At 32.1% G+C, this 14524-nt stretch overlaps 1 protein-coding gene across 1 annotated transcript; it reads left to right on the top strand.

Moving 5' to 3' along the window:
* Nucleotides 1-2859: 2859 nt before the first annotated feature.
* On the top strand, nucleotides 2860-13979 carry LOC149488360 (salivary peroxidase/catechol oxidase-like). Its single transcript, XM_089695218.1, has 12 exons — nucleotides 2860-3044; nucleotides 3711-3850; nucleotides 6928-7098; nucleotides 8146-8321; nucleotides 8933-9116; nucleotides 10257-10457; nucleotides 10928-11072; nucleotides 11650-11797; nucleotides 11879-12040; nucleotides 12567-12765; nucleotides 13202-13307; nucleotides 13627-13979. The coding sequence occupies exons 1-12, from the start codon at nucleotides 2860-2862 to the stop codon at nucleotides 13805-13807; spliced, it is 1998 nt and encodes a 665-aa protein (XP_089551344.1). The 3' UTR covers nucleotides 13808-13979.
* Nucleotides 13980-14524: the final 545 nt, after the last annotated feature.

Genomic DNA, 14524 nt, shown 5'->3' with positions numbered 1-14524 from the left:
TTGTTTCATTTTTACAAGAATATACGAAATAAATATTTTTCTTACAATGTATGTCATACATTAAATTCTCCTTTTGTATTATTATTATACAGTTTATATATCATTCTAGATATTATGTGTTCTTCCTTCAAATGGAGGTTTTTTATGAAATTTTTTCGATAGAAAACATTCATAAATTATATGAAATTTCACAAATTTTACTTGAAACGGAACAACACATAAATTATTACAAAAGCAGTTCACAACACATTTATTTGAGTGAGTAGGTATTATGTTTTCATACTAGTTAAGAATTTATTATTATAATTGATTTCAAGTTAGAATCAAGAAGATTTTCAAGTGAAACTTCTTTAGGCGCGTTGAGAGTAAAATTTCAACGTTGCGTCATGGCAATACCGTCACGGCACTCGGCACTCTCGCTCTTTTTATGCGTTACGTTAATAATTATACTAAAATAAAACAGTTTTAATTGTTTGTATCGTATTATTTAATCTCTAAACTTCCTTTACCTATAGCAACAAAGTTTTCTGAATTCATTTACATTTCTTATAATATCTTATTTCCTGTTAATATTCATCACAAACACAACAGATAATCTAGTCTCATCTTTCAATTAGAGGTGAACATACAAGATTCACCTTCGAACACGATCAAAGCCATTATGGCACAGATCGATTCAATTAATTCAACACGCTGTACACGTGTAGAAATTTCTAGACATAAGTGCACTGATTAACATATAGTATTTAGATCAGTTATTATATTGGTGGTTTCAGAACGTTAAGAAAAAGGTAATAAATCTAATTCGCATTTGAATAATTCTTTTTATTACTCCTGAACTTGATCATGAATGCAATATTTAACTACTTACAGAGTATTGCATATCATATAAAAACAATACAAAACTCAGCATTGTAGTAGTTATTATTTTATTAAAACTTAAAGAAAGAAACCGAACAAACTTTAAAACCCTGAAACTTGGAATATTTCATCCGCACTTTTTAAAACACTCCAGAACATTTTTCACAATTTTAACGTACCCTGTAAAATCGTGTCCGGGAACTGTGACGTAAAATTTAAAACAAAATTTAATCAACATTAAAACTAAATTAAATTCATTCGAGCGCAAAACTTAATTACCTTCGTATTTCATACAAAGGATTTCACGCATGTGCATCACAAAACATTTCAAATGTGGTTTTAAAAGCTTGCATTTATTGCAAACGCCACAGCCTGAGAACAATGCGGGCTTAAATACGGATTTTATTTTAAAAATACATCCAGATTAGTGGGCATTACGCTCCGACAGCGAGAAACATTGTTTGTGTTGTGAAAAAGTAATACATACTTATATAATACTAACTGTGCTCCGCGGTTTCACCCGCATTGCTCCGCTCCTGTTGGTCTAAGCGTAATAATATATAGCTTTCTTCGATAAATGGACCATCTAACACAGAAATAATTTTTCAAATCGTACCAGTAGTTCCTGAGATTAGCGCGTTCAAACAACCAAACAAATAAACTATTCAGCTTTATAATATTTATAGTAAGTAATATATTATATATATATATTTATATATTATTGTATGTTATTAATTTAATGATTGTTATTTTTACGTTTTATTTCAAAATTATTTTTGAATACATTAGTTAGATATTACTATTTAGGCAGTATGCAAACACAAAACCCATAATATTATATTTTTTCGTCCCGTCATTACTCATTAGAAAATGTCATTCCTCCTGAACTTTTTTAAAAAAACTTAAATAAGAAAAACCTCTCAACTATTATCAATGAATGGTTTTAGTGTCCAATGTTTTATTTCTCGAGAGAACTTCAAGATGAAGTGATTTTTAGAAAATTGTTGGCTCATTAAACATGGATAGAGCCAAAGTAAAAGGCTCAGTTGAAAATAAAGTCTGTAAATAGTTTATGAAAAAAGAATATGGCTGCTCCTTAACTTTCCCATAATTTATAAATTACGAAATAAAGAAAATTTTTGAAGGATACACAGAAATAAGTATCACAAAACTGAGTTATCAAAAACTGTTCGACTAATACCTAATATATAAATAATCAAGATTATTACTGAATTTACAAAAAAAAATCTACGTTCATAGGTAGATTTTTGTGTAACATCCGTATCCGTTAATAATATAAAAAAAATATTTATTTGATTAATTTGACAATCCATACTAATATTATAAATGCGAAAGTAACTCTGTCTGTCTGTCTGTTACTCAATCACGCCTAAACTACTAAATCAATTTGCATGAAATTTGGTATGGAGATATTTTGATACCCGAGAAAGGACATAGGCTACTTTTTATTGCGAAATATGTACCACGGGCGAAGCCGGGGCGGACCGCTAGTATAAAATATATAAATACTAGCTTTCCGCACACGGCTTCGCCCGCGTTTTCAAAGTAAAACCCGTTCCCGTAGGATTTCCGGGATAAAACCTATCCTATGTCCTTTCTCGGGTATCAAAATATCTCTATACCAAATTTCATGTAAATTGGTTCAGTAGTTAAGGCGTGATTGAGTAACAGACAGACAGACAGAGTTACTTTCGCATTTATAATATTATAGTATGGATTAGCCTTAACATCGTTCTTACCGGAATATTGGTGTAACATTACGGCTCATACACAAACGTATACACTTAAAAAAATAAGGTATTATAAAAGGAAATAATTTATTATGTACGCGGAATTAGTTACCGGTGAGTTCATATTATGAAAAAGGATATAAATAATTTCAAAACAATTAAGGATTTTTGTTAACATCATCCAAGGTTCATGCCGTTTTAATAATGAATTATGAAACATATCGATTTTACGTATAATTTTCTGATCATGAAATCAGTTGATTCCAGAGGTTCGCTTGAACAAGTTATAGGAGGAAAAATGAATAATTTACTCGGAGTTTTCGTTTTTATATCGATATTTTTGCACGTGAACGGTGATCTGTTTGACAGGTATAGCGGAAAGAAATTTGACGAGCCGCACGCGAAGGAACTTCGAATAAAAAAATACGCGGAGTGAGTATTCCTTATTACTTTTTTTATGTTTTCACTTTATTAGCCAATATAAGTTGATGTAGCCTTGATCTTTTTATGATTTGAGCTTCGGTTATTGTTGTACATTTGTCTATTTACATATCATTTCTTATGATTTCATGTAATGCTAAGGATTTGTGGTTATTCCACAGGAACTTTCGGAAAAAATTAGACAAACATAACGTGTACTTTAAAACATACCTTAAATTTCGAATACAATTGCACAAATAGACCCACTGTCACAGATGTGTAAATACTCATCTGTGACAGTGGGTCGTCTTCACACGCAGATTTCAGAATGCACTCCTATGAGTATCGTGAATCGTGATGATACAAATATGGTTATTTTCATTTTCCAGGGCACAGATTTCCAATGAATATTTTATCGCGATGTCTATAGATAAATAATTGTAAGACTCGTTAGAATTTAAGCCCACCAAAGCCTAGTAAAGCTTATTTGATTAAAAATACATCATAAGTATTATATAAAAGGATAACCTAAAATTCCATTGTCTACCTTACTTATGAAATCGCATAACCATCGAAAAACTCATTACCCATAAAACTTATAACTAATAATTATAACAAGTGGAAAACTTCTAAGTTAAACGTGTAAACTTCTAAATGTAACATAGAAAAATTTTTCAGCAAATGTTCTATAGACATTGCACCCTGTGCCGCCCACGAGGTCAGCAGAGTAAGCGGTACATGTAACAATTACAAGCGACCTGCGTCTGGCGCAGCTAGGCGACCGTACTTACGACTGCTACCACCGGAATATGCTAATCGTGAGTATCGACTAATATATGGAGTTTTACTCGTGAAATTGCTGGTGGTATGAATTAGGAGTATAGGAACAATAGCGTCAAACTTAGTAAGACTAGAATGCAAGAAAGATAGAAAGAAAAGAAATAATTGTCGTTTATATCACCAACACACTAGAAGAACTAAAATGTAGCAGCAAGGATACGTAAAGGATAACTACTCAGTATAATGTGAACGACTGACACATTATAGTTTTTCTTTTACTTACGTACCTGATAATGATATGAATTAATAATTATCGTAGTCATCTTCAGTACCTATACGATACCAGTTCTCGCATGATTTGTAGAGACGTGGACGATTATTTTGGTCTTTGGGCATACCAGATTGAAAAATTATATAACTTTTTCACGCTTATACCGCAAATAATCAATGAGCCAAACCTTCTATAGTCCTATAAAATACAGCCTTAACATTATAATCTCTGTTACGTTCTGCATAATAAATATCAACCAAAAACGAAAAATAGTTTCATAAAAGAGCAACCGAACAGTGAATATTGTGGTACGTGCGTAAACTGAAACGGGAATAACTGCTCCATTTTACACCCATCAAATCCATTGTTATCTTATAAAAACGAATATCTCTCTTTCTCTATTTGTTACGTTTTCACACATCACGTACTGTACGGATTTACGTGAATTTTGATAGAATGATAAAAACAATAAATAAAACTCTAGTCTATGGCCATGATGCAAACATATGTATGCGGGTATAAAAAGACTTGGTTTCCTTCATATTCATATTCCTTCATTCATTTTACGTTTCACAACGTATCCTTTACCCGTATTCATGTTTCTTTGCCTTTTTCAACCGACTTTATAATAAGAAGGAGGCTCTCCATTTGACTGTATTTTTTTTTTGGGGTTTGTTATCGTAACGTTCGACTTAGTAAACAAATTTTGATAATTATTTTATTATTTGTAAGCAGGTGCCTGCCATATCGGCTCATTTAAATTTGGTTTAGTTCTAAAATAAGAAGGCTGTTTTCAGTTTTCTGTTAAAAAAGATTTATTTGCTACTAGCTTTCCACCCGCAGCTTCGCCCGCGCAGGCAAAGAAAAACCCGCATAGTTCCCGTTCCCGTGGGATTTCCGGGATAAAACCTATCCTATTTCCCGGGATAAAAAGTAGCCTGTGTCCTTTCTCGGGTATCAAAATATATCTAATAACAGACAGACAGACAGAGTTACTTTCGCATTTATAATATTAGTATGGATTGCGAATACTTTAAAAAACATCAAAGCTCAATAAAGCTAAAAAAGTACTATAATTACTTGGCAATAAGTTTGACACAAACTCCGAACTTGTGATAGGGAGAGGAAAATAACTAAATGATCAATATTTTCTACAACGTGACTTATTTATTACTATTTATGGCTCACAAATTTGTGCACGTAGTGGGTATTCTATGATAAAACGTTCATATACATATCATTTACCTCTTTATTCTCTTAATAATTTTGAAATGTACCAGGACCAGTGAAAAGTGTAGTAAAGTTTATTAACCTGTCCTAATATTTTTTTATTACACAGGGCTAGGAAATCGAATGGCATAATATCATCTATATTTCAAAAATTCAGGGAAATGTTTTCTTCCGATTCTTACTTACAGAAACGTTTTTTTTATGATAAAAGCTCATATGTATAATTTTATTTGTAAACTTAAGGAGCAATCACGCAAAACAACAAATACGAATGTATTTTGTTAAAAATGGCATACAAATACATACTTTAATCACCTCCTTTCAAAAATAAATTACACTAGTAAATTTCTACTAACTAAATCAATATTTTAACATAAAACATAGACACAATTAAGGCCCTTCGCTCATGGAGCTACTAAAAAATGACTGAACTAATCAGTAATTACGATTACAAACCAGTTACAAATTGTATCTCGCATACAACGCTACTCAAGTTATAAGGTTTCAGTCACTTGTCAATGTTTGCTCGTTCATTTTTACCATAAAAAACAAAGAAACTCGGGAAACCAGTAGCGTGGAGACCGACACGACGCGTCGCGCGTGATTTGTTGCTAACGCGTTACTCACCAGGTAACTAGTCGCGTCGTGTGCGAATCTCCATAGAACATGTATGGGCTGTGACACTCAGGCAACTCGTTAGTAATTTGAGTTTGTGACTAGTTCTTTTTGAGTAGCTCCATGAGAGAAGGGCCTTAATTAACCAACGTTCAACACCACCGCAATATTTTTCTTTCCAAATTTAATTTAAAACTAGTCAGTTATTGTTTTGGTCCACCGCATCATCAATCCAAAAGGATTAAGCTTAAAACCGCCGCCCAATATTGTAAATTATCACACATTATATTAATTAATTTTTCATACTGCTGCGTTCATGGTTTTCATACACCCGATGTAAATTACTGCATGGAATATTATAATAACATTAAAATTTATTGAACGCTATTTGTGTTAATCAATTTAGTTATAAATAATTAATTTATGAGAATTAACACTATCTGATTATACAGATAAAATAAATAAGCACTATAGTTTTTTTTTTTTTTTTTAAATAAAATAATTCGAACGAAATGCAATGCGAAACGAAATATGAAAAGATTAATAAATTTTTTCTCACATCAGAAATATGAAACCTGAAATTGCATGAGCATCTTAATATAATTTAGATTTTTAAATTAAATCCACTGACTTTGAGGTTTTAATTTAGATTTATTGCATTCGTTTTTTTTACCAGCCAGGATGGTGAAATTAATAATCTGTGGTGTAGAGCAAACATTTTCAGGGCACGAAAATTTTAAGTTTCTTAAATTGAAAATGTTTCAATTGATTGAAGAAAAGTTGTAAGAAACGCAACCTTTACTTTATTCGATCTATTTATTATCTACTTACTAATTATTTATTATTTAAACCAATAGTAGAAGTTTAATCCTCTCTCTCTTATTCCTTGAAAAAGAAATTAACACTCGCTCGAAAATTTCACTATTAGGTACTTGGGTGTACGATTCACTATTTATATGTTGAAATAAATACCAAATTATCTAATATTTCTTCTTTTAGAACATAAAATACGCAAAAACAAAGATGGTAAACCGCTTCCATCCGCCAGAACTGTGAGGACCAGCCTTAAACCAACTACGAGCTACTTGCAGGACAAAAATCTGTTTAACGTCGCCGCTTTTCATTTTATGGAGTTAATACGGAAGGATGTCAGCGCCTTAAATGGACCCTGTAAGTAGGAAAAATAATACTTAAAGAAAATTAGTTCTTAGGATATAAATATGAAACATTAGGTACATTATGTACCTACATACCTATGTTCAGGTATATAGAAAGATCACGGTTAAATTGTAAGTACACGAAATTATACCGTTTATTAATAGCAGTTATTTCAGTTATTTACTGTAAAATTTTATACATAATTTAATGTTGTTTTTTGAATATATAGAATTTATAGTGATATTATTCGTTTAGATTAGTTCTTATTTTAATTTTATCATAATTTTTAAGTACCTACAATTTATTTCCTTTTCTAGAAAAATAGGTATAGCGAAATTATATGATATTCACTTTACGTATTCAGAAGCGCCTAAGGCACTCTAGTTCATAGAAAAACAGAAAAACGCAATGTTACAATCTTTCCCGTTTATGCATTGTTGCAAAGTAGTTTTTATTAAAAACAAACAAGCACTTTCTGTTCAGAGTTTTCAATTATCTACTTTTTAATAATTATTTCTACGCAAATTATAAAACTACATATTATGAACTCTCTTTTATAGAGCACAAAAAACTGATGGATGAAAAAATATTATGTTCATGGGAAATTCACAATAGCTCTTGTTTGTGTAAACATTTGGAATTATTAATACTGTGACAATGAAATCTTTATTATCTAAGAATATTATTATCGTCGCATTATATATTCGTATAAACATTAACAACAAAAATGAATTTCTTAACACAATTATTCGAATTTGTAAACAATTTAGCCATTATACAATCATATCGATTTTTCTACAAGAATAATTTGTATGACATTTTATAACAACAATTACACTTTATAAACAAATTATTTAAAACTATTTCATGAACTTAGCACCTTAGTCATCTCCATACGCCATACCCAAATAATATTTCGAAAAGCAGAATACATTATTAACGTAAAGTATCACTCGCAGATTCCCACAACCCTATTTCAATTAAAACACTAAACGATTGTTAACAAAAGCTGACAAGTACGAATGGACTTTAAAACTTTATCCCAAGTTTACCTTTCAGTGGACTACCTCAAGAAACGACAGAATTGTTGTACCGTAGCCGGCGAACAGGACCCGCGTTGTCTCCCAATACACGTGCAAAACGACCCTTATCTCAAAGGAATAGACTGTCTTAACTTCTCTAGAGCGGAAACTTTCCAAGATCTAGGGTGTACACAAGACGCGGTCCCCGCGCAGGTATGATTCAGTTGGTCTCGAAGTTTTAATACGGTGATTTCAGATCGACCCGTTGAGACGGCAAGAGGCGTCTCGGAACTCTTTGTATTTGGTTTGTTTGGAAGTACGAAAATTGGCTGCTTGAAAACAAATTATATTCTGAATTGATGTTTTCTGATTGACGCGATGTGATGAGTTTGATATCCATTGTTAAGCAAAGAATGTTATTTATAAATATATCTATAAATATGATAATCGGTTTAAAAGAAATCTCTGTAACTTAATATAATTTATAATCACTAATGATGCTCTACGATATATTTATAAAGAAGCAAAAAATTCTTCGCGTAGCAATGCATTCATCACAACGTGAAAATTTTCTATTGTTAGTCCTCAACATTTTTCTGAATGTAGACAATATTTTTGCTAATGTAAATAACTTTATAGAAAGGTGTCTGACTAATCTTATATAATAACAAAACCTTAAACGATTCTCTCAAATCATTAAGTATGAGAATTATCTTTCATGTGTTTGATAGACCGTATAGTTTTTCAGAAAAATCTTACACGTAACAAGTAAACGTATCATTAATCAATTTTTATTTTTAATTATACATTTTTTAAACTTTCAGATAAACTACCAAACTCCGCTCTTAGACTTGTCCATAATATACGGAGTGGATGAACAATCTATGAAAGAATTGCGTTCTTTCAAAAACGGTACTTTGAAGTTGGAGATGCGCGGCAATCGATATCTACCCGCAAACAACGGGACCGATTGCTTCCTGTATAACGATGAGACTTGCTACACAATTGGTAACGTTTTCCTCATATATAATAAACTAGCTTTCCGCCCGCGGCTTCGCCCACGTTTTCAAAGACAAACCCGCATAGTTCCCGTTCCCGAGGGATTTCCGGGATAAAACCTATCCTATGTGTTAATCCAAGTTACCTTCTATAATCGGTTCAGTAGTATTTGCGTGAAAGAGTGACACATACACATACATCCAACCACACAAACTTTCGCATTTATAATATTAGTAGGATAGGATAGGACTTTGATAGGACTTTTATATTTTATCGTAGTGTAAAAATCGTCAAAATAAATTTGTATGGTAAGGCGTTCAATAGACATATTTTAGTTTGTAAGTCATAACATGTACGTAACATTGAAAAACATTTCGCGGCCTCTTCGCGCTTCTCGGAAGAACATAATATAAATAACGAACGCTTTACCTGGAACACATGTTATTTAAAAACAGAGTGATACAACTCACGAGGTATTTCACTTAGTTAATTTCATATTTATATGTAGCAACACAGAAATGAATAACATAATAAACTATGTATGAACAATCTTAAAATCGATCGCTTTACCCATTTATGTGAGATCACCTAATATATAAGTATCCATTTTAAAAAAAGTTTTCAATTTAGCAGCGAAACTAGCTTCTATACCTGTGTTCTAAACAAACAAAAAAACTGAGCGCTAAGCTCGGCCCATCCTTGATTCACTGGGGATTAAAACTAAAACATTGCCTACGTAAAAAGGAATTACACAGCTGTATTAGTGACTGATTTTTCAATAGGCGGGTCTCCATATAGCGAGCATCCTCGTGAAGTATGCTGCGCGAAGCAACTCGGTCTATGTGGACGTAGCTAAGCACGAGAAAAATGACGTGTGTTGTCATTTTGCATAGCAATTGCTTCGCGAGGTTGCTCGCTCTGTGCAGGCCTTTAGACTAAGAAAATTTTTGAGCACGTCCATAACATAATTACAAACAATTATACATCTTTGCTATTAAAAAAATAATGTCTCAGTCTGGCAGGTAACAGAAGGCTGATCACCTACTTCTCCTTAAAGAAAATCGATCGGTGAAACAGATGCATAATGCATCTGCCCCACGAGCGGATTCGAGACTTTTTTATTACTTTAGTGGAAAAATATTGTTACAGGTTTACCAAAAGAAACAACGTTAGATCTTCGCACGACCACTTTTGTTATATTCTTCATGCGCGAACACAACCGCCTAGCAAAGGTTCTACAAGAACTGAATCCTTGCTGGAAAGACGATAGATTATTCAAAGTTGCTCGGCAAATCAATATCGCAACGGCTTCTAATATATTTTTATATGAACTCCTTCCTAGGATATTGGGTAAGCTTCACACATTTTACCATCATCATCATAATTGTCATCATCCTCATCCTCACCATCATCGTCATCATTAACATCATGTTCATCATCAACCGCCTGTTTTAAAGGTTCATCGAACGTGTAAAATTAAGTAACCTAATTCTTTTATTTCATTTACAATAAAAAATTTATAATGGAACAGTGTTACAAACAGGATAAATAGCAATAAAAACAAATTATTGTAAAACTTAATTATAATATAAATCACAGGAATGATCTCAAGTGTAATTTTCATTCGTTTAACGATGTAATAAAATCCAATGAACCTTCCTATTTGATATCTACGGCAAATTTGTTACATAATACATATTTACGAACATGAAAAGAGAATACTCAAACACTTATATTAAACCGGAATTTCATACAGTACATTTTATAAGTAATGAAAAACATGATTTGAAACGAATAAAGCCTACAATTTTTTTATAAAGGTTACCAAAATATGTTGACCTACGATTTGATATCAACTTTTGCGGAACACGTGTCAGCTTATGATGAACAGAAGGAACCTGGTGTGTTCGCTGAATTCGACATTGTCATGCGGTTCTTTAGAACATTTCTTGGAGGAAAGATTGAGTAAGTAAGGTTTATTAGAGAAATGTGTAGTGTTATAATTATCTCGGTATTATGGTAACACGGTTTGTTTTGGTCTACTCTTATGTGATTTTACGCAAATTATAAATTTAATATAATCATTTGCGTATTTACCAAGTGGTGACAAACTAAAATTGTTTAAAACGATTAACTATTTTTTTACGGCAAATTATATTAAAGACCCCAGTAACCCAGTAAGTTTGTAGCTTTTCTGAGGTACAATGTCTGATTAATAATATAATGTTCGTATGAAAATGATAAAAGGTGTAATGTTTTTGTGGTGTAAGATTTGCTATTATCCTCATAAAGTATAAAAACCGCGATAAAGTATATTACTTAGAATAGCTGCAGGCGTATAATGTAAAATGTGAATAAATAGCATCAAAGTATGATCTACGGATTCTGAAATGAAAGCCGCATTATTTTTGTTTTCCTACATAAAGAGAAACCCTCAGAGCATTTAAAATAAAATTTACCCTTCAAAGGCGCTAAAAATAAAACTTGATGTAGCATCTCCGTGCCTTAAAACGAGATTTCAGGAATGTGCTTTTGTTTACAGAAAATATAATGAAAATTACGAAAACGTTGGTGAAATAGAATTGGATGAAAGTTACTCTTTGCTAAAGCTGCTCGAGGTTGATACGAAATTCGATGAAATCAGTCGAGGGACGTTTTTCCAAAGCGCCGGAGAGACTTATGATAAAAAGGTTATTTTAAATTTAGAAAACTAAGTTGCCACAGATAAACAAAAGACAATGTAAAAGCTTTATACAATATTACCTTTACAGATATCGAATATTTCTGCAAATCAACAAGTACATGACCAAGTTTCTCTCGACATACAAAGAGGTCGCGATTTAGGCTTACAGGGCTACAATGCATATAGAAACTTTTGTGGAATGAAAGCGGCTAAGGATTTCTACGACCTCACCGATGTTATTGATGGAGAGGTATATTTGATCTGATTGAACTGATATTAAATTGCTATAATCTTTTTGGAATCGATAGCTTAACTTGTTGTTATTAAATAGCGTCAACAAAAACAACAACAAAACGTCGATCGATGGCAAACATTTTCAAGGTTGATAATAACATATTTACTTTCATATTTCTAAGAAGTGTTTGTGAAAGACATGAGTTCGTGACCCTTCACAATGTCAACAAACAACAAATCTTTGCATCTATCAATCTTGTAATTTTTTAGCTTTTGTTGCAGTAATTTATACAGATAGCACCTTAACTGTGAATTGGTTCAAATAATTTAAAATGTTAACCTCAACTTATTATTACGAACCTTGTTATTACAATTCAACATTTTTTTCGAAATCGTACGTTAAATTAAAATTCTAAAATTAACTTAGATTGGTATTTTTTTATATAGAGAAGAAGAACCAGTTGTTTCTATATCAGAATAATTAATTATTAAAAATTCGGCACAATGTTCTGAATTGACTTTACGATAATTATTGTTTTCAGAAAGTAGAAATATTAAAGAAACTCTACAGCAACGTGGACGACGTTGACCTATTAGTTGGAATTATGAGTGAAAACAATATCGAAGGCACACTCGTTGGACCAACACTCTTCTGCATTATGGTCAAACAAATACAATTATTTAGATTCTCCGACCGATTCTGGTTCGAGAGGGGAGATAATTATCATAGCTTTACTTTTTGTAAGTACTTACTTTTTTCTTATTATTGATGCATTCTTACAATAAAGGAGTGTTAGTATTTTTCGTGTTTACAATCAATACCATAACGTCACGTTTTAAAATACCATAACAATTCTTTATAGCTATTTATTTCGAATGTTGGCGCCGTTTCTAACAAACAATCACAGATAATACAATATTGATTCATAATCATTTATTTTATACAAAACATGAACAAGCGCTCAATTAAACGCAACTGAATCCGTCAATAGGAAGAGCGAAAACGTTACGTAAATACACGCGCGTTCATTAATCCAATAATTAAAACTGGAAAGTCAAACAGTTTCACAATCTTTATTCAAACACATTTACATTCGGACCGGTTTCCACTACGGCAACACTGTCGCAATTATTTAAAACTGCCGCGTTAAAAGTGAAATAAAATGTTATTTTTCAGCTCAATTACGCGAGATCAGGAGGACTAACATGGCTCGGTTCGCTTGTGACAACGTGGAAGCTATCAAATTCATACAACCTCACGCGCTGTTGGCTACCACACATTGGTACGTCCGACTATAATATTTCATTCAACTGCTATGTTTGATTTTTATTATTTAGTCCGTGATAAGTGATGATATAATTGGATTTTAGACTGTATACTTATTTATTTTACATTCCCAGTAATGGGGGATAATCTAGGAAACCCTGTTACCATACTTAGAACAGCTACATCTGTACCGTATAACATACAATTATTATTTTTATCTTCTTTTTTTCGTTCTGCTGTAGTGATCGATCTTACTCCTGTTCCATGTATATCTTATAAGATTATTCTATACAACTGTATATTCTAAACAACTATATATATATCGTAATCCACAGGAACACACCACTACCATGTTCGCATATAACTGGACCAAATTTAGAGGCATGGAGGGATGCCAGCTGCAAAGAAAATAGTCAAATTGATACGAAATTTATAAAATATAATTACCCTGATAGAAACGAGTTCCCGGAATATTCGTCTTTCCTTAATGATATTCTATCAACAGTGCATTTATAATTAAAAAAAATATTAGTTGTTAAACTAAAGATGAATAAGCGAATGTTATGCCGCTTTTACACATTCGTGCGAATAGCGAAGCGAATAACAAACACGGGTAAAATGCGTATTGTTTAATGAAATTCTGGGTGGATAAATGATGTAACGCTTTAAATATTATTTGCAATAAATAGTTTAATCTTTAAAAGACTTTTATTTGTGCTCCTCCTCCTTTATCTTTGAATATATTAAAAAAATACTAAAACTTACAATCTGATGAATTACCTTTTACCTTAATACGTCGCGTGGTCTTGAATCCTACTGCATTTACGTTTAGTATTATCATTAGTAAATAATATGTACATAAAAATCTACAATCCCAACAACAGTAAATAACAACATTCAAAAACGTATTCCAGTACAATAAAAACTCCAATTTACTAGCATCAAAACACTTGGACGTAACAAGATTTTCCTTAAGTAAGAATAGTTAATCAAACGCTGGACTAACAGACCCGGGGAACTTTCTCGAGATCTCATTCGCGGTAATAAAATAAATTAAGAAAAAAGCTAAAAGTAGCTAGTGCAACAGACCTCATTTATTCAACGCGGGAATTGGAGTAATTTCCAGAAGGAAAATTAAAAAGAAACGAGCTTATCCCGCCTGGTAAGCCCTCGGCGCAATTACAGCCCGTCTAAACAAGTTTTTTTCCTTGGACCAAAGATCGGCTTTAAATC

Source organism: Colias philodice, chromosome 5, assembly GCF_061535455.1.
Source record: "Colias philodice isolate Cphi_HAF_F1 chromosome 5, ilColPhil1 Martin Lab GWU primary, whole genome shotgun sequence".
NCBI lineage: Eukaryota > Metazoa > Arthropoda > Insecta > Lepidoptera > Pieridae > Colias > Colias philodice.
Note: the sequence above shows the minus strand (reverse complement) of the source record. Positions and strands in the feature narration are given on the sequence as shown.

Coding starts and splice junctions, on each gene's coding strand:
- LOC149488360 (XM_089695218.1), top strand. CDS start 2,860: ATGAAATCAGTTGATTCCAGAGGTTCGCTTGAACAAGTTATAGGAGGA. Junction 9,117..10,256: donor TGAGACTTGCTACACAATTG/GTAACGTTTTCC, acceptor ATATTGTTACAG/GTTTACCAAAAGAAACAACG. Junction 11,798..11,878: donor GAGAGACTTATGATAAAAAG/GTTATTTTAAAT, acceptor TTACCTTTACAG/ATATCGAATATTTCTGCAAA.